The sequence below is a fragment of the Anomalospiza imberbis genome, chromosome 2 (assembly GCF_031753505.1).
Source record: "Anomalospiza imberbis isolate Cuckoo-Finch-1a 21T00152 chromosome 2, ASM3175350v1, whole genome shotgun sequence".
Classification (NCBI taxonomy): Eukaryota; Metazoa; Chordata; class Aves; order Passeriformes; family Viduidae; genus Anomalospiza; species Anomalospiza imberbis.
This window is the reverse complement of record NC_089682.1, coordinates 41,536,710-41,557,059: the sequence shown is the minus strand read 5'-3', so window position 1 is coordinate 41,557,059 and position 20,350 is coordinate 41,536,710. Positions and strand designations below refer to the sequence as shown.

Here is a 20,350-nt window from a genome sequence, read left to right as displayed (position 1 = left end):
GTTGGATGAAGCACCTCTGCTGTGAGGAAAGGCTGAGAGAATTGGAATCATTCAGCCTGGAAAAGACAAGGCTCTGGGGTGAACTAATTGCGGCCTTTTAGTACCTGAAGGGAGTCTACAGCAAAGATGGAGAGAGACTATTTACAAGGGCCTGGAGTGACAGGACAAGAGGCAATGACCTCAAAATAACAGAGAGTAGGTTTAGATCAGAGATTAGGAAGCAATTCTTTAGTCTGAGGATGGTGAGGCACTGGCACAGGTTGTCCAGAGAACTTGTGGCTGCTCCATCCCTGGAAGCGTTTAAGGCCAGCTTGGATGGAGCTCTGAACAAGCTGGGATAGTGAGAGGTGTCCCCTACTCATGCCAGGGGCTGGAACTAAACAATCTTATTGTTCCCTTCCAATCCAGGACATTCTATAATTCTAAGAAATGGTGATAGGAAGTGGAACACGAAACACTACTAAAAGTGTAAGATCTCCAGCTGTGAAGAAATATTCTGGGAACAAGGCTTGTATATGATTATCAGCTTTAATCTAGTCCAGGAGTGTGGGCATATCTGTCTTTTCTACCTATGAAGTTTTCCTTATTTTCTTTCCTACATTTCTCTACCCTCAACTAATTTCCAATTCAGCAGGTTGTTCTGTACCACTGAACATTTGAAATTTCTTTCAGAGTCAGCAACAAAATGCTAATATTGTATATAGATATATCTAGATCTATCACTGTTTATACACACACACATCATTCACACAGGTGCAGAGGATTTAATCCTGGCAGAATTGCTTCCAACTGTTGGGATCTAACACTCTTTTTCCCACCAGATGGCAGTAACTTCAATTTAATATAACCCGGACTGGTCACCACAAGCACAGCATACAATGGCATAATTAATGTTTGGGATTTTCCTTTAGAAGAATGTTAATTTTTTTGAACATGTGCAGTAGAATTATTCCAGTTTCCCCCTGTTAATGGCAAAGTATTCTACTAATAGCTAAACCCAACTTTGATCAGTATACCCGCAAGATTTTTTTTAAACATATATCATTCTGTATTTTTTTCAGTATGCTGTAACTTTGTCAAATTGGAGAAGTACAAGTATTATTTCTAATCGTTGTCTTGTTCCAAGAATAATTTCCAAACAGAAACATCTGGGTAACTTTCAAATGCACAATAAACAAACTTTTACAATGTATGCTAATGAATAAATGACTAAAGGACTCCAAAGAAGAAGGGGAAATGATAAATACCCTTGGTATAATATTTTGACAAAAGTATTCAGTGTGCAGATTTCTTGACTTATAAAAAGCTCAGGGTAAAATCTACACCAAAAATATTGCAGCTAGTACATACTATTTTACACACCAGCAAAATTCTCTTTAATATGGGAGCTGACAATTTCTTTTACTGACAAAACCATAAAAGTTTTTGTCAACATAGTCCAGACACCATAAAAATAATGTAATTTGGTGGATGGGGACTATTCTGTAGGATATCCAGCTCTAGGAGGAACTCATTCATTTGTTTGACTCAAAAGATCATTGTTCCCTTTTTATTTCTTTAACTTTTATTTTCCAGAAGAAAAAGTCCTATATCATAAAAAGAGAACTTCCCTCCTATACTACTAATATTAGTATTCAGACTGATGAACTGGGTTTATATTCAATTCTATTCTGACTGCAAAGATAATATCAAAAGTGCATATTCTTATTAATCAAACACGCTCATTTTCCAATAAATTTATGACCAAATATGCAGTCTGTTTGGACAGCTGGCTTCCACCATCCTACAAGCAGGGATTTAGATTCCTTTTTTTTCCTCCCCATGTTTGTTGGTTTGTTTTTTTTTTTTTTTCCCAGCAGAAAGTAGAGTAAAATTTTCTCTGGATGTACAAAAAAAAGTAAGTACAGTAATGGAAAGAAAAGACCATAAAAATAATTCCAAAAGTGATATGCCAACATTCTACTAATTAAATACTAAGCAGCCAATTTTACTTCTCTTTCACACTTACAGGCAATATTCCTGAATATTTAAATTTTAATACCAAAATGCAAATCCCATTTACATGGATGTGTACTGGATAAGCAGTATCCCAAATCAGTGTCATTTGAACTGAAGATGTTCTCAAGATATATTTTAGTTCAAAAGACCTGTTCATAAACTTTTCATTATGGCTTGATATCCTTCTGAGATTGCATATCCACATCAGCTGGAAAGATGAGCAGAATCCACCATAAAAATAAGTAATTCTTACATTATTTCCTCTTCCTGAAGGAATAGGAAAAGCAAAGTTATCAAGTGCTGTTTAGTATGAACCAAAACAAAATGATTTGAAGTGGAAAATGCAAACCTTTGTGAATAAACGTGAATGCAAAATCCAACCTTGGCTTGGAAGGAGAAACTGAATGAGTCACTGTTGAGGGGGACAGAGTAAACACAGAGTAAACACAGGAATTCAACATTTAACATAAAGTGCCAGCATAGAATGTTTAGCACAACCCTGTGATGTTCAAAGGGATGGTGAAGTAGAAGTGACAGACAACTGCTTTTTCCTCCAACTGCAGGATCGGTAATAATCCTATAGTTATGTTTAGAGAATTCTGTGTATTTTGAAAAGGATATGGGAAAAATAGAGGTGAAGGAAGAGACACAAATACTGAATACTGGAGAACACGTGTTACAGTGAAAGTCTTAAGAGATCTGAGATCTATTTTAGCTGACTTGAACAAATATGTAGCAGTCATAATAGGAAAACAAATACCATCTGTAAGTGCCAGCAGAAAACAATGGAACAATGGCTCAACACTGAAGCTGGTCAAATTTAAATTGGGTAAAAGATATTGATCCTTCATTTCATGAAATAATCATTTTTGCTATGAAGATAAAGAGTGGATTAAATCAAAATAATTTCCCGCTTCAAAGACAGAATGCAAACGAGTAACAGCACAAAGTATAAAAACTTGAGAGTTTGAACTACATGGTACAATGGCCTGTTCTGATTTGAAAGGCAGCCCTATGCTGTGAGGAGAAGCACCATGTCTGAGCTCCTCAGGAGCCACTTGAAATGCAGAGGGAGCATCCTCTCACTGTCCTGGGAAAGTCATCATGGGATGGAGAGCAGCTGCACTGCCCTCAGCTTCATGTGCTAGGGGCTGGTCATGGTGACCGGACAGGAACTTTGGGGAGTGGTCTCAGGGCTTACCTGCAGCTTGTGGAGCAGCAAACACAGTCCTGAAGAGAGATGGAATAGCAGCTGTACACCTGGAATGGCAGCTCTACACCTGGAAGAGACACAGCACATGAGAACAGGGATACAGGACTCCTGCAATAAACTAGCTGAGTTTCACTGGTATTTCAAAAGGAAGCCTGTATCAAAGAAAGACATAGTGTTATGTCCCATAACTATACAATATAAAGACAAAAATGAGGAAGCTTTTTTTTTCTACAAGATTTGATGAACTTTAACATATTAACAAATTTAAGGGAATTGTCATATACCAGTAGCTGAAACAACAAAGTAACATGGTACAACATCTTGTGTCTTGCAGGTCCCAAAACCTTTCATCACATCAAACTGGGTGCACTCTTGCTGGATGCACATTTAGTTGTGTGCTGAGCTTTGCATGCAAATAAATTCACAATTTTATTACTTTTGTAAAGTAACCAACTCAATTTCTTAAACTGAATTTCAGTACCTGAAAATTCTTTTTTGTCTTTGTGGATTGTTAGAAAACACATAGAATGAATTAATGCACAAAACTTATATTTTTTCTCATCTTCACAGGAAACACAAGGTTCTGTTTATCAGAATATATATAGGGAAAGTATTAATCTACAATCACGTGTCTAGTACAATAAATACAATACTAAGAGAAAACACGTGTAGCAGAACCGCTATGCTGGCAAAAGATATTTAGCCTACACAGTAAGAAATCCTCCAAGCTGTTTGTAATCAACAGATCATATTAAATGCCTTCCTTTCATTAACATGGAGTTTTTAAAGAAGTGGGATGTTAGAAAATTGTTGTTACACTCAGAGAAAGCACAGGATTTTTAAACGAGGAACTCTTCAGTTTCTGAGAGCTCAATTAGTATTAATTACAAGTTTAAAGAAGCACCACAACATATTCACATTGATAGTATAGGCATATCTACAGCATAATTACTGTCACTTCAATAAGTGCAGTCATGCATTACACATGCCCTTCTAGGATCAAAGTGGTGGCATATCCAAAGCTCCTGCTATCAGAGGCCACTGTGTTTCACATTCCCTTTCATAAATGAATCATTTTCCACCTTGCAAACAGTTAGACACGTGTGGGAAAACAAAACCTGACACTGCATTGGGAGTCTCCTCCAGAACACTACTGCTTTTATGGCTAGAAATTTCTAACTTCCAGTCTGATTTTCTGCCAATTATTTCTGTCCCAGCAGTGTTCTTCAGATTAGATTGCTCTCCTTCACTCATAATTGTCCTGTTCCCACTCTTTTCTCTTGGCCTTTGTTTTATTGAAGAGAAATAAAGCTGTTAGTATGCTCACAATAACCTTTCCCTTCCCACTATTTGTTTTAGTCCCATTTATTTCTCTGTTTGCTACTCCTAAGTTCATGCTTCCTACACCTGGGCACTCCAAATGCTTGGCAGCATTCCTGGGGAGGTTGCTGTGGTACCTCACGTGGAAGCATTACTAATTTTATTTCATTATCTGACAGGTCCAACTTGATACTATTTTAAATTGCATAAACCTTGCTCATGGACTTATCAGACCACTGGAGTTGCAGTTATTTTGGATGAAATTGCTCTTACCTAGTTTTAAGCAGCATCTCTGAGCTAGTCACTGCAGGTCCTTTAGAATCAGAGAGACACTTCACAGCATGATTCATCTGATCTATTTTTAGAGATTCTGACTGGATGAAATCTGTTGTGCCCTAGAAATGCTCTTCACTGACCATGCCTAAACAAATACTTCTGTTGGAGAGAGCTCGGCTGAATCAACTGAAGAGCTTATTTTGTGGTTTATTAATATACTCAGCTCCTTCATCTCCTTTAAAAAACCTTGAGAGAGCAGATAATAGAAGAAGCAATCATAACTATGTACCTAACTAACATAACTCCATTCCTCACAGCTTCTCAGTTGTGAAGTTTTCTCTGGATTATTCACTGATGGTACTTTTGAATAGCATATTGAAAATGGCTCTTTTAGCACACTTTTAAAACCCACAGTAACTAGAGGCAGCAAAATTTTACCTCAGAAATGAAGTGCTTATGTAATAATTTGACAGAATTACAGTTTGACAACTGATATTCTAGACTAGCATATGAGAAAGAGGAACAGGTGTTTTAAAATATGCTGAATTTTGATCAGTCATAAATGAAAGGATGTAGACTTGGGGAAGTTGGCAGGATGCTTTTTGCCATCTCTACAGAACCTCGTTAACTACCTCTGCTAAGCAAAAAGCTTGAAATAGTTTAATAGTAAAAGAAAAGTTAAAAAAACCAAACCAAAAAAAAAAAAACCACACACAAAAAAAAACCAAAAAAACCACAAAGCAAAACTAAATACCCAAGCACAAACATATATGTCTGTTGTCTTCTCCAATGGAATAATTACAGAATTTTTCTGCAAAAAGAACAGATTAAAATCAGAAGGAATTTGATACTTTCCCTCAACTCCAGAGGCAAATCAGGGCAGTTATTGTACTATATGATCTCACAGTGGATTATAATTTAAAAATTGGCTACTGTTGAATCTTAAGAATTTACCTGAAATCCTCCAAATATAAGTTATAAAAGAGAAAAAAGTGTAACCACTATACTACTTTTTCTCTGCCTTGTGAAGGAAGTGCTAGAACAGATAAAAAGGTTTCACAGATAAAGAGGTTTTGCAGCAAGTAACAGTCTGGACTGAATATCTCAAGAGTTTGACTTGGCCAATACAAAGTCATGAAGGTTTTCTTCACATCTCACCAATCCTGCTTACATACAAGCATTTGAACAATTTTTCATGTGACACAAATGCTAAGACAAAATTCTTTGAGAGGGGATAACTAAGGAAATTTTCATGAAAATAACTGTCAAATTACAGAATATTTTTGAAGATTGCTGAACCCAAGTACAAATAATTCAGTGTGGAGTTGTTCACCAAAGCAGAAGTTATTATGGGTACTTGTTATCCTACTTGGTGCTCAAAAAAACAAAAATCAGAATAACTCTCAGAAGAGCAAACACTGAACAACTTCACTCCTTGAACCACAATACCAAAATGATTAAATTCCAGATAGTTCAGGCTCACAGACAAATTCATGGACAGGATGTCCATAAAGAGATACTGAAGGGTATGGGTAGGATGTCCCCTCTAGCATCACACATCCAAAAATGAAAAATGCCAAGGGACTACGAGGGAAATGGATTACCATTCAGACCCCAAATCCCAGTCACAGAAGGTTTAAGGGATGTCATTTAACATAAATATGAAAGGTTTTTTTCAGAATGTAATTTCTGATACTTTTCAATGTCAGACTATCAACCATCATGCCCCTCATAAACCAAAAGTCATCAGATTTTTCATTCTCGATGAAAATTCTATTTTCTTAGGCCAGAACTATCATAAACATATCATTGACAGTGGCATAATTAAGCATATATGCTGATCTTTTCAAAGTTTCTCTTTTCTGAAGTGACTGGTCTTGTTTTGAACTCTGCTATGTATTCTTTCACATAAAACTTTGCATGTTTGCTCTAGTTCTAGTTTGCAAAGCACCCTACTCTCAAGCATAAACCGGATTTTTTCATAAGTAATTCTTGTCAGTAATGTATAACTTTCAGAGTTCTTCAATATATACAAATATAAGGCAAATTTCCACCCCTGGTTCTGAAATAGGATGCAATGATTCTACCAAAGGTTTATCTTTGGTATATAATAAAATTTAGTCAATTTTTCTTCCTGAAAACTCCCTCTTTCATGATTAATTCTTTAGTTAGGGAGGGGAAAAATCAAATATAAAAAAAAAAAAAAATTAAAAGGAAGACGCAAATGCTGAGAAAAAAAGGCATTTTAAATAAGACTTGTTGTGATGGTCTTCTGAAAATATTAGAAAGGCAAAACCAGCCATGTTTCCTACTTGTTTTTAATTGTTTTGTACTTGTTTTCTATTGTTTTCTACTTTAGGGTAATGCATCTTCTTGCAGATCAGAAAGCAAACCATATTCTGGGCTGCATCTAAAGCAGCATGGCCAGCAGATGACTCTTTCCCTGTACTCCACTCTCATGAGACCCCACCTAGACTTTTGTGTCCAGCTCTGGGGCTCTCAGAACAACATAGATTTGTTTGGAGAGAGCCCAGAAGAGGCCATAAAAATGATCAGAGGGCTGGAGCAAATCTCCTATGAAGACAAGATGAGAAAGTTGCAGTTGTCAGGCCTGGAGAGAAGGCTTGGGGAAAACCTTACTGGGACTCTTCAGTACTTGAGGAAATTTAGAAAGCTGGAAGTGACTTTTTACAAGCACTTGTAGCAATAAGACAGGGGGGAATGAATTTAAGCTAAAAGAGAATACATATAGGTTAGATACTAGGAAGAAATTCTTCACTCCGAGGGTGGTGAGACACTGGCACAGGTTACCCAGAGAAGCTGTGGATGCCCCATCCCTGACAATGTCCAAGGCCAGGCTGGATGGGACATTGAGCAGCCCAGTCTAGTGGAAGGTGTCCCTGCTCATGGCAGGGGGGCTGGAACAAGATCATCTTGACCTTGAGATCAGCTCAGTTGTTCAGAGCATGGTGGTAATAATGCCAAGGCTGTGAGTTTGATCCCTGTATGGACCATTCACTTTAGGGGTGGACTTGGTGATCCTTGTGGGTCCTGTCCAACTCAGAATATTCTTTAAGTTTGTGATCATTCATGTCCCCTCCAATCAAAATTATTCTGTGATCTATGGCTGTTTGGCAGGACCAGCTCTTTGCAATAAATATTTTTGCCCTGAGATAATATCACATGTGATTGTGATCTTAGCCAGATTCTACACAAGAAAAAAGCTGTTATGCTGTTGTTTTGCATGTCTCTGTTAAAAAGCTATGACAAATATCAGGTTATTTTGGACTAACATTATTTCTGTAATGTTAAAGATTCCCTTTCTGAGAACAGCATATAAGTATTAAAGGAACTTCTACTTATCAATAACAGAGGCTCAGAAAATGACAGCCCTGAAAAGAACCTCATACATTTGAGATGCTCCTGGAATCAGACTAACTTCTAATTCAAAACATCAGAGAACTATGACACTGAGTGAGAAAATGTGACTTTCTGATCATTTGATAAATCTTCTTGCACCTGTTAATTATATTCAATGCATTTGGAAGGAGACTTGAATAAGGGGCAACAACTTAATCAGACTTTCTAAGGCTTTTTGTGGTGAGATTACAGACCAAGAAGAGTACTCAAGAGACAAAGAGACTTAATTTGTTTTCTATCTTAAATCAAAGTGGATGCAGTTAGTCATTCCCAAGTTCATAACAAAGCAAATCTATGTACAATACCAAAAGCAAATCACTTTTGCTTACTCCACTGATGTTTTAGGGCTCTTGGTTTTAAGGAGAAGAACCTAGAGGCTTTCATGTGTTACTAAAATTCAAATGCCACACTTTTAAGCTTTGATGATTCTTTGCTCCATAGGCTTCTCCAAGTCCTTGCTCTTAGCAAATCCACAGTCAGGTTTGAATATTCTTTGTCATTAAGGTAATGTAGAAAAGGATTATCTGGAGAATAAATCAAAGGATTTTTAGTGGGGATTAACCTGACAGCACTTTCAGAAATATTGGGTTAAAAAGGAGCCTTTTCCTTAAATTTTAGTCAACTGTAATTCATCTTGTATCACCAGACTAAAACCTGGGATTTAATCTAGTTTTTGCTGTCTTTGTTTTATCCAGTAGATTATTAAGATGCACAACATGATAAACTACTGTCCTTGAAAGGATGATTTACAACATTGTTGCATATTATAAAAAAGTACAGTGTCAAATTTTCTTAAAGCCAGGCTGAAAATTGCTTAAAGATGGTCCCAAACTGCAGATCTCCACTGAGCAAGAAGATCATGGTCTCTTTGTCCTAGTTTGGCATACTATGACAGAGCTGGTACCTTTTTTTTTTAATTCAAGTGAGCAATTCAATCTAAAACTCCCATAAAATAAACTGAGGACACACCAAAATTTGCCTAGAGCAAACCATGAAAAATCTTTGTCTACTTCTCTTGTGGAAAAAAAAAGTTCTGAAGATAACAGAGGTGTGAATTCAATTGTTTATGAAAGAAATTGTGCCTGATAATCCTTTCTATGCAAACCACAGAATTTCCCAGCATCCAGGAGGCATCCTCTGTATTAAAAAAACCCCAACTAACAAACCCTCCTTCTCCCTGTTTTCTGCCTTGGTTCAGAGAAGCTGAATTGCTAAATGAAGGTTACAAAACAGTGGTGCTTCTTGAGGCACTTTAAGGTATTTAAGAAGGGGAACGAGATGTTTAGATTATTTACTCCTCCATTTAAATGAATGGCCCAAAAGGGAAAAATCTCTGGCTCTTAGTCACCACTGGCTGAAATGGAAAGTAAAAGGCCTCAGACTGGCAGCCTGAAATTAAGCTTGAATGAACCAGATGCAAATTGGCACATGTCTCAAGCAACTGCCCAAAGGTTTTTCAAAACCTCAGTGTCAACAACACTAGAGGGACAGGACCATGTGTCCTTTGGGGCAAGCCATCAACACATGGTAAAAACCCTCCTACAAAAACACCAATGGAAATAAAACTTAATGGTTTCATAATCATGTTTCCATTGCTCATGGAGATGCAACTTTTCCCTTCAACACCAAGTCTTACACATCTTTCACTGCAGTGCTCTATCCTCAGCTCCTTATAGGAGAAGACTATTTCAAGAAATAAGCATAAATATAATTAAGATCAGATCCTACCCTCGGTAAACTGTGCAGATTGCTGTGAATCCAGAAATTATTTTCTTATCATTTACATTATAATGGACAAGAAGAAAGCCTTCCACTTAAAGAAATTTTCCTTCCAGTAGCAAATCTCTTTCTTTAAAAAAAAGAAAAAAGTTAAAACTGGATATTTTATTAGCATGAGAATAATTTCAAGCAGTATTTGAATACCAAATAAAATAACACTGTCTTTTGTACTGTTTGTGCCATACATATGACAGATTATTTAATCATTTAATTTATCACTGCAAGGTATAAAAATTGAGAGAATTTCACATAGAATAAATTAACCTGAAGACATAACATTTCCACACAGTGTATGACTTTGTAAAGCACAGTGAGTATATGAATATGTTTGCCATCATTAACACGCATTTGTTGTTCAGCAGGAATATCAAAATGTATTATTACATCCAACAACCTACACAAAAGACCAGTAAATAGATTTTTCTCTTAAACTGATGCGACAAGTTAATGGACATTTTGGAGAAAAGGTACAGCTTGCAATCATGTCAAAGTCCAGCTGAAAACTGAATTAATATGCAGGATATAAATTATCCAGAATGAATCCAGTTAATCCAGATCGTGACCATTTTAAAATTATGGGCTTTAAGATTTTAAGATAATGGGCTCCCTACTTTTTATTGTTAATATTTAATTGGTTATATTGCATATTTATATTTTCCTATGCATGTTTATATTTTTCTATGTAGTTTTTGAGGCTTTTTGCTTGGATAATTTTGGCTCATAAATGTGCAGGGTAGGCCAAAAACTTTTTTTAAAAAAGCCTGTTGTTATTTGAGAACAACGTACAGTTAGTTCATATACATCCTTTCATTTCAAATACACAGTCCTCAGTCTGAAGTTAAACCATCCTAAAGATTAATGAAAGTTCAGAATATACCCTGAGAAAATACTGCCCTTGATACACTCATAAATATTAATTACATTTATAGGATAGCAATACAAATTCTACCAAGTACCACAGGTCTTTAAAGTTATTAAAGAGCAGGAAAAAATACAGATAGAAATTATTTGAATAATTATTAGTGTTTCTGGAACTTTAAACTCTGTTCTACAGTTTGCCAGACATTTCTCTCACGCTGTTCCCCCAACCCCCTCAATCTTAACAAGAATAGTTGGAATAAAATTAAACTTATACCAATATTAAGACAAATGCTATAGCTTCTAATAATACAGACAATCATATAGTATGTAACAGAAGCTACTAAAGCAGACTCTTTAACAGTAAAATTCTAACAAAATAGTAAGCCATTAATATTTAAAAACAACCAACAACCGTTAAAATGTCACAGAACAGATGTAATAATAAACATAATTCAAAAACCAGGCACACCTATGCCAAGGCAAATATGCTGCACATTTTAATTTTTCAGGTGGAAATGTAACATGTAGCAGCTAAAGGAATGACAAGGCAAAAAGAAACAAAGTACAAACATAATGATTCTCAAAGGTTAATGGTTACACCACAGGCTTATAGTCACTGATCACATTTTTACTACCTATGCCTGCAGATAATTCTCTTTTTCCCCTGAAGATGACAGGACTATTATGTGTTGATTTTGAGTGCATTTTTAGTTGTCTTTTCTAGAAGTGCAAATCTTGACAATTAGCATTGTAGAGCCCAAAAACGAAGAAAAAGAACTGGCAAAATATTGGAACAAAAAAGTTATTGTAGAAACAGAAATTCATTATTTTCATACTGTCAAACTAATAATAATATGCACTTGGAAAGAAAAGCAAAATCTTATTTTAAATGGTATTTGCTAAAGCTACGTTAACAAAAGGATTTGTGGCCCTGTCACGAAAAAACATTGACCCTTGACCTTTTTTCAGTTTAGAGAAGGAGAATAGCCAGAATCTTATGTATCAAACAAATGTCTGTTTTGTATAAACCTTCTCCCAATTTTCTTAGTTTGCTGCAAAAGCAGAGGGAAAGAAAAAAAAAAGGACAATGAAAAAAGAAAAGAAGAAACTGCCCCAAACGAAAGGCTCGATTCAGAAACAGTGCAAGGCTGCTTCCAAGCAGTCATGTGACTTTTTTTTTGCTAACAGCCATGTGCTCGCGTATCATTTTACTCTGAAATAACTCTGCGGATTTCAGCTCAACCTGCCTTTGCTTATAATGCATGACATAGCCTGTGAGGGAGCCTGAGAACTGTCCCTCTTCAAAAGCAAGGTTCCCATGCTTGGCCTGTAACCATGGAAGCAGATGCCTTTTTTGCTTACCCCTGCTTACCTCTTTGCAGCCACGAGCTGCTCCCTATTGTTAAAAGGGGTACGCCTTGATTTTTCTTCGTCGTGACTGAACTTGCCTCTTCTTCAAAGGGCACGATGCTGCAGGTCATTGGTCTAGACTGTTTGCACGGTCCAGAGAACAGCCTTGATGTAACCCTTGCTCCGTCTGTGCCACACCACCAGCCGTGCGACTGCAGACTGTAGGGGGACATCGGAGATCTGTATTTGAAAAGAAGTCCGTCCGATTTTGCCATTGTGCCTTTTCAGTCATCGATCGAATGAATATCGAACCTTCTGTCGTTGCAAGTGTGAAATAGATAGCTTAGCAAGCACTTTTGTGCCCAAACCTGTGCAGTGGGCCAAACTCTTCCTTTATTCACAAGTATTATTGTTTTTTGTAGTGTAGTAATTTCTTAGGAACTTTAATAACGGTGTTTTAATGTTAGACCAGCCTCACAGCAGAATCTCTTTGTTTTAAGCCGCTTGGTTTAGCACTTAATTTTTTTTTTTTTTTTAAAGGTGCTTTCTCTTAATCATTTCCAGTTGAACATCAGACCTCTTAAAGTGCAAGGGAGGCTGATTTGGAATCAGTATGAACAGCCCAGAATTGTGAGGGGTTTCAAAACTGGAGGTTTTAAAGCCACAAGGCTTTAAAATTAACACAAGAGAAAAACAAACATGAACTTGGAAAACTTCCAAAATTAATTTAAAAAGTAAAAAAATCCAAAAATATTGCTTTTTTGCTTGTTTGTTAGATACAATAAAGCAGATAGTCTTAAAGAAAAGACAGATATTCTAATAGATAAAATAACCCTGATAGTGGCGACTAGAACACTAAAAGAGTTTATATTCTTTTTTCCCCTTGATACAGAAAGACAAATAATTTGGAAAAGTAACATCTGATAACATAGATTTTCGCTCTTCTGTACCAGTGCAAAAACATTTTTGATACTCACTGGTCAACCTTTTTTTTAAAATATATATTTTATTTTAAAGATGAAACAGTTAAATGTCCACTGCAAGAAATAATGAAAATCATGCTAAACCACTGAGAAAATGTAGCTGAAATGTTCAGTCAAAGAGTTCAACAGAACTCCAGGAATTTCAGGGAGAAATGAAGAAAAAGATTCTCTAACATCTTCGAATTAAAAAAAAAAAACCCAAACAGAATTGTAGCTAACATGGAAAATTATATCAGTCGGTAAGCAAGTTTTTACTCTTCTTTTAATGGAATGGCAAAATCTCTGATCACTGCTTGTCAAAAATCCAATAATCTAGTGAAAGCCATCAGCACCAACACATTGAACAGTATGCCAGCATCTACTCTGTTCTAACAAAATTTGGATTGCATCAAAAAGGCTTATATATTCTTCAGGGCGCTGCTAACCCAGAGCTGTCTGTATATGACATCAGTATATATATTTTTGAGATACCATTATCTCATACTTCAAGGCATACCTATTTTCTCTAATTGCCGCAGGCAAAGGGGAGGTGCACTAAAGAATAAAGAAGGTTATTGTGACAGATGAAACATAATTCACAATGAGTACTCTTTTCATCCAGCCTTAAGTAGCAGAGGATTACTCCAAGCTGAATTTTAGGGGAGTATGTATGATCTGATTGAATAATATGAGGACAGGCCACAAGCTGAAAGGCAATATAAACCAATTATGCTTTTGCTGATTGTTTTTGGGGTTTTGTTGTTGGGGTTCACCCCCCAACCCTCTCTCTTTTCTGGAAATAGAAGAAATATTAACATGAAGAGGGTCTGAAGAAACATGGGAAAAAAGTAAGAAATGCCGAGAAATAAAAAGTTGGGATTTTCTGGAATGGATATTGACAAATGCTTATTCTATGTTTCTGCTTCATGGCACTTTAATGAAATAAGATCATGCCTTTTCTTCAGTAATTATACGCTGTGAAAGTAGGTAAACTAATTTTGATACACTTATTGGACTTGTCTTGCTTCCGAGAAATTCATACTTGAGTCTTCTAAAAATGCTGTGTGATGTCAAGTTTAGATGTAGATAACTGTGATAGTAAAATAACTTTCTGCTAAGTGTGTGTACATTGCTTTTCTGAGTCACTGTTTTAATATTTAAACAGTAAATGGGTAAGCTTGCATGAGTATTTTATGTTTGTTTCCTTATAGTGTGCTTTGGAAAATAAATGCTTAGCACAAATTACTCTATTGCATTTCAAAAAGCTCCATCTTTTTATAGTTTCAGTTTTCATAAAACAACTCTTTTTGGATTATCTAAAATTGCACTCAATGTCTGGACCTTTTAGCTAGTTAAACTGCAGAAACTGCTAAGGTGTTTGGTAAAAAAGAAATAAAAAATGTCCCATTTTGTCTATAGAAATGTTAATTTAGATTAATTGCTTTTTAAAGTAATAGGCAACTTTAAAAAATCCATTTTAATGTACTTTTATTAAAGTATTCATTGATCTTCTCAAAAACATTTCCATAAACTTTGTACAATTTAGTAGGCAAAATAAAACTATTTTTAGATATGGATTCTAACTGTCTTCTTTGAGTGTTCATCTTTTTTGAAAAATCCCAGACAAAAAAACCTCAAACCATGAGTTAAATGTTTATTTTCATATATTTTGGATTTTTTTTAATTACGCAAAATCTTCTTAGAAGCAGAGCTAATAAAATAGTGCTTCTAATTGAAATTTAATTATTACTAGAAGTTAGTTTATATCTTTGAGATTTTGGACTGAAATACAAAATAAATATTAATTGGAACAGGCTTTTTGTTATTCAATGCTGCTACATGTCAGACCAGCTAAGACGATTTAACAATTTAACATCTAATGCTCCATAAACAAACAAGCAAAGAAATGGCAAAAAAACAAGCACATGAAATTATTATATTTTATAAACCAGAAAAGAACAATGCTTTTTTGTCTTTCTAGAGGCTGTTACTGAATTATTCTCTTACATAATACAATTCATGTCATTCTTAAATGCAAACCTAAAACCAATGTAAGAATTTCATGAACACCATAAGCAATTAGGTGGATTTTGGTGAATAAGCAGTATTCATGAAGCACACAGCAGTACTCTATTTTAAAGAAAGAATAAGCAGTCAGAAAATGTATAAAATGCAGTAAGAAAGCTGCTAGGTTGAAAGCATACATTTTAATATTTTAGTTCACGAGAGGAGCGGCAGCCAAAAGACCATTCTAACCACCTGACAAACATCAACAAACAACAGCTCTCGAGTCAAAATATTTATTAGGGTGTCATGTCAATGTACAGGCTAGCATATGTGCCAAGGAAAAATTATTCTATTATCTTCAGCTGAGTGAACCAGCAACAATGAACGTACCGATTTTTAAATATACACGGAACTGAGAATGTTCTTTCAAGCCATACATCCATTTTATTTTCACTGATAAATTAAAAAATATATCAAAAAGTGTGAAGTATAAGTTACATTAATTCATGTGACAATTTTTATCCAAATGCTATTGTTGCCCTGTCACTTTGCACTTGCAATCCATGGTAAAGTTTCTTAGTAAGAAATATATACTTTAGCATTTGTTTCAGGATTCAAGTGGCATTTTAGCTACACTGAAAGACATTAATTTAAGCAATATATCTTCTATTAATAAACTTTCAAAAAACATATTTTAGGGGCATTCATATCAGTAGACTTGTTTTGTTCTCTTCAAAATTAGTTTGAAGTATCATTTATTATTGACATGGCACATAAAACTTCCAGCAAAATTGCAGATGAAGGTTGTCTTTGGAAAAGTAGGGAAAAGAGAGCACAACAGATGACGCCTGTATGCAACAAAAGAATCCCTTAAGATGAATAATGTTTTAATACTGAAACAAACTACAAGCACTCGTATAATTTCCAAATCCAAAAATATATAGTATTACACATGATATTTATTCTTTTCTGCAAAACATACATCAGGAGGAATGAATATATGCCAAATTCACCACATAGTTTTTAATTGCCAGTGTTGAAATTTTTTTTAAAAGAGAAGAGGGAGGGGAAAAGAGCTCTTGCCCTCCCCTGCAAACTGCTTTAATTTTCAGTAAATCTAAGTGTGCAGGTACAGTTGTCTCATCCCATAGTCTATAAAGCTTTAAAAACCTACATCTGAAATTAAGATTTGTAATATTTTGGGAGCAATAAAGAATACAGCAACTCAGGAGACAACACTAGGAATGTAGGAAATCACAGACTTTGATTCTATACGACAAGCTGGATAGGAGTCAAAGCTGCCACATGTGGTGTGAAAAAATGCCACCCCGGTGTGAACAAAGGGTTTAAAATGGAGTCAAGAAGCGTGCAAGCTCAATGTCTAAGCTTTTCCTGTGAATTGTACTGCCACAACCTGCAGGATATCAAGTGGGCTGGGAAGAATAGAGTGCCTTTGGAAGCTACAATGGAGTAGCGGTGGCCGTCGGTGCGTTGGGGTTTCTATTGTTTTGCTCTCCTTGTTTGTGTGGCGCCACAATGCGCTGCTCTACTTCAGCGAGAAATTAAACTCTAAGCACCAAAAATAAAGTCACAAAATTCACCGAGAAACTGATGAATGCAGTAAGTTGGATCTTGCTTATTGTAGTCCTGGTTTACAGCTCAATGAGAGAATTTACTAGCTGGATTGTGCATTTTTCTGGGGCCTGAACTGCAATTTCACACATGCAAAAAAGAAAAAAAAAGAGTAATAGATGCTGCTCATAAATATCTCTATGGCCTTTTACCGAGATAATCATTGCAATAATATAAACTTTTGTTAGGTTTATTCAAACAGAAAGAATGTTGCACCTTCTTTCCATCAACAGCTTTCATCTTTTTATTACAACATAAAGCTATTAATCTGCATATTCAGTTCAGAAATAACTATCTTTTAGAAATAATCTATTATAGTGTATGTAGTAGCATTCTAAAAATGTATGGGTCACACACTCACAAAACTGCTATGCCAACACTGTTCAACAGAGAAGGTAATAAAAATCATAAATATTCTACCTAAATAAAGGAAAATGCCATGTGGTTAGGGCAAAAGGAATAATAAGAAAGGAAACAGTCAAATATATTTTCCAAAAATATGTGAACAGCAAAAATTACAATTTCCTTGACGAGAAAATAGATTACAGCTACTAAATTCCTCAAAAAAAAAAAAAAAAAGAAAAAATTAAAATCCAAGAAAGCACACAAGCAAAATCCAATAAACAGTAGATTTTCTCAGAATTAAAGAAGCCTTCTGATTTCCTATATTACATTTGCATTTTTTATTAATGATTAGGTCAAAAGCCACTGATTTTTAGTTTATGAATGCAGGTCAAGACAAGAACATTTTTCTATTTACTCTGTGTAACTCTGTATAGAAATCAATCCGTTACTTTCATTACAACCACACAATCAATTCCATTTAAAGTACAATGCAACAGCCAAGTCCAAGGACAATATGGATCACTGAAAATCCTTCATACTCTCCACAGAATTTATTCAGTTTGACTGGGACGATTTTTCTTCTCATTAGTAATCACCAAGCTTTCACAAACAAACTTATCCTGGCTTCACCTGTTTTTAGCCCAAAGTGTAAACCAAAACAAAGCAAACACTAATGTACTGATACCACACAATTGTGTAAGTACTGCTCTTCAGTAAATAACACAAATTATCTCTTAGAAAACAGTTCTTTGTGCCTAAGTTACACTGAGCCACAAATATTTCTTCAACTGCAGTAAGACAGGACGACATGCTACATAAACCATACAACATCCACACATGCAGACACACATGATGAATGTAAACGAGACGATGTATTTAAGCACTCTGTCTTAACTATTTTTATCACCTTACAAATACTTGTAAACATGCTCCTCTCATTTTTCTCTCCCTCATAATGCTCTTTTGAAGTTCCTAGGGGACACAAAGACAAGGTATTTAAAAAACGCAAAATATTATAAATGTCTTTTCCTACATTCCCAAAGAATTTGCTATGATCATTTGGACACATGCAATTTAGGAATTTTTATAATGGTTCATAATTTCATAACATTTTCATATGTTCATAATTTCTTTAATGTTTCTAGTTCAACATATTAAAACCTAGAGATACTATCAGATTTTAAAACTTTAAAATTCCAAACAGTACTTTTATTTATGGTACTTTTTATTTATTTTAATTATTCAAGTTTACTTTGCTGGTTTCCTTTTTTTCCCAGCCTACTTTCTCAACTTAGTTTCTCCAGCACTTAGTATTTTTTGGGGTTTTAAAACATTATTTTATTTTTCTGTCTGCCTGAAACAGAAGCCTGTCAAACAAATATTTAAAAAATAACAGAACAGATTGAAAAATGTCCTGTTTGGAGGTCTCTGCCTAATAAAAATCGTATCTTGAATATTCTTAGCATTTGTTCCTTATATGTTCTTTTATTGATCACTTTGTTCCGCTACATGTGTTCTTGTATCCCCTTCTTGTATCCTCAAGAAGATATCAGAAAATGAAAAATGAATCTTGGAATATTGCTCCAGAATGTGCAGCCCGATGCAGACTAACAACGCAGAGGCTGCATTTCCACGTTCAACGTTTCCTCAGCTTTGATAATTTGAGATATGTAATCTCTGTGTGTTTCTTAGGGTGCCATCTCCTTTTTAATCCAACATATGTTTTTAAGTCGCTCTTAAATTGCTGTCCCTGCCAAGTGGCCATTCAGTTAGCAGCCTCCTCTCTTGGGCAGAAGCCAGCACTGCACACATGTACATACACACGTGTGCACGTACAGGTGGGAATGGGCCTGCTCTGCCTTGTTATTTCAGCTGAGTCTCAAACTGGGACTCTCATGAACCATTTACATTTATCTCTGCCAAGCCTCACTGGATGCATTTCGGTCATAAAGAAAATTGCATAATGCCAAATTTCTTACTCACATATAACAGCATGTAAATAGGCAAAGGGTTCACAGTGCTGTGAGGGGAGAAACTGTTCTGACAGACTTGCAGTTATCCCCACTGCAAACCTTAAACAAGCATACATAAACATCTTTTTCCTCTTGTTCAGCTGTGTTTACTTGCCACTGCTTCCCTCCCCTGGCTTCCACCAGCTCATTTCTCCCCACCTCCTGAACCTGTTTATTTTCTTTCTCCTGCCTAGCTGCCAGCTGCACAGCTGAAGGATCCCCCAAAATCTGCAGTCCCACACATCCTTGTCCCAGGGCCACCCTGAGCACGTGAGTGGGGTGCAGAGCTGAACAGGTTAATTTTGTATAGGCAGGAAGAGGCAAAACTCAGGCTTCGAGAATACGAAGCTGGACAGTTTGAAAGGATTGCATTAAATGTAAGATGTAATATCTGCAAGAGAGATAGCAGGGATACTGTTGGAAGAGAAAAAATTCACTTTCCCAGAACACTCTCCATCTATTCAGACATTAAACAGCTGAAACGTGTGCACCGCAGAGGTTAAGCTTGTCTGCTGAGAGCAGGACACCGAGCTACTGAGCAGCCCCTGCCTCTCCCTCTGACTACTTTGCCAGCCTGGGGAGCCGTGACACCAATTTCACCAGCAATTTGCCCCCTGGGGCTATTTTAAGACTGTCCCAGACCCATCTGCAAAGCTGGCCCCAGAGAGCCAGCTCAGGTCTGTTAGACATGCTACAGAACGGCTATGTAATCCAGTTCAGAGCCCGCAAAAAAGCAATTTAGGGGATCTTTATATATTAGCAGAAAACAATTCCAAGCTTTCCTCACTCAGCTGTGTAAATTAACAAACAAGGCTGTCCCTTGGCTAAACTGCATAATGGAGCAGCACAGTAACCATCTCCAAATTCAGCTCATCGCTCTGAGCAAAGATCATTTGTTAGGCCAGATCCTCCTGCCGTCTCCCAAAGCCTGCTGGATCTACGTGAGGCTTACAGGCCAGTCCAGGTAACAAGATCAAATGGACAAGAGACAGAGGAACACATGGGGAAAACACAGTCTGAACGACCTCCTCTAGGATGGGAAACTGCCCCCCAGACATCTGCTGCAGAGTCACTGCCCCTGGATGAAGTTGTCAGGGTGGAAAGAGCAAACATCAGGGCCCCTGTTGCCCCCAAGAGCTCGGGGGCTGTGTCCCCTTTGCTCATCCCCTGAAGAA

The 20,350-nt window shown here is 36.2% G+C and overlaps 1 protein-coding gene across 26 annotated transcripts in view; it reads right to left on the bottom strand.

Moving 5' to 3' along the window:
• LOC137468721 (uncharacterized) overlaps positions 1 to 20,350 on the bottom strand; it is a 296,780-nt gene that overhangs the window by 128,632 nt on the left and 147,798 nt on the right. For 12 of the 26 annotated variants that reach the window (XR_010996161.1, XR_010996139.1, XR_010996140.1 and 9 more), the window contains 2 exons: positions 12,240 to 12,457; positions 3,200 to 3,258 (listed from right to left, as the gene is read on the bottom strand). The exons of 1 other annotated variant lie outside the window; for it this stretch is intronic. Coding sequence is in view for 6 of the 25 variants with exons in the window: in XM_068180668.1 (XP_068036769.1) it covers positions 3,200 to 3,258; positions 12,240 to 12,450 (270 nt within the window). In the remaining 19 variants the exon portion in view is untranslated. Of the gene's footprint in view, positions 1 to 3,199; positions 3,259 to 11,207; positions 11,645 to 12,239; positions 12,458 to 20,350 lie in introns of those variants that run through there. 13 more of the 26 variants (XR_010996142.1, XR_010996143.1, XR_010996154.1 and 10 more) reach the window with 4 other exon arrangements.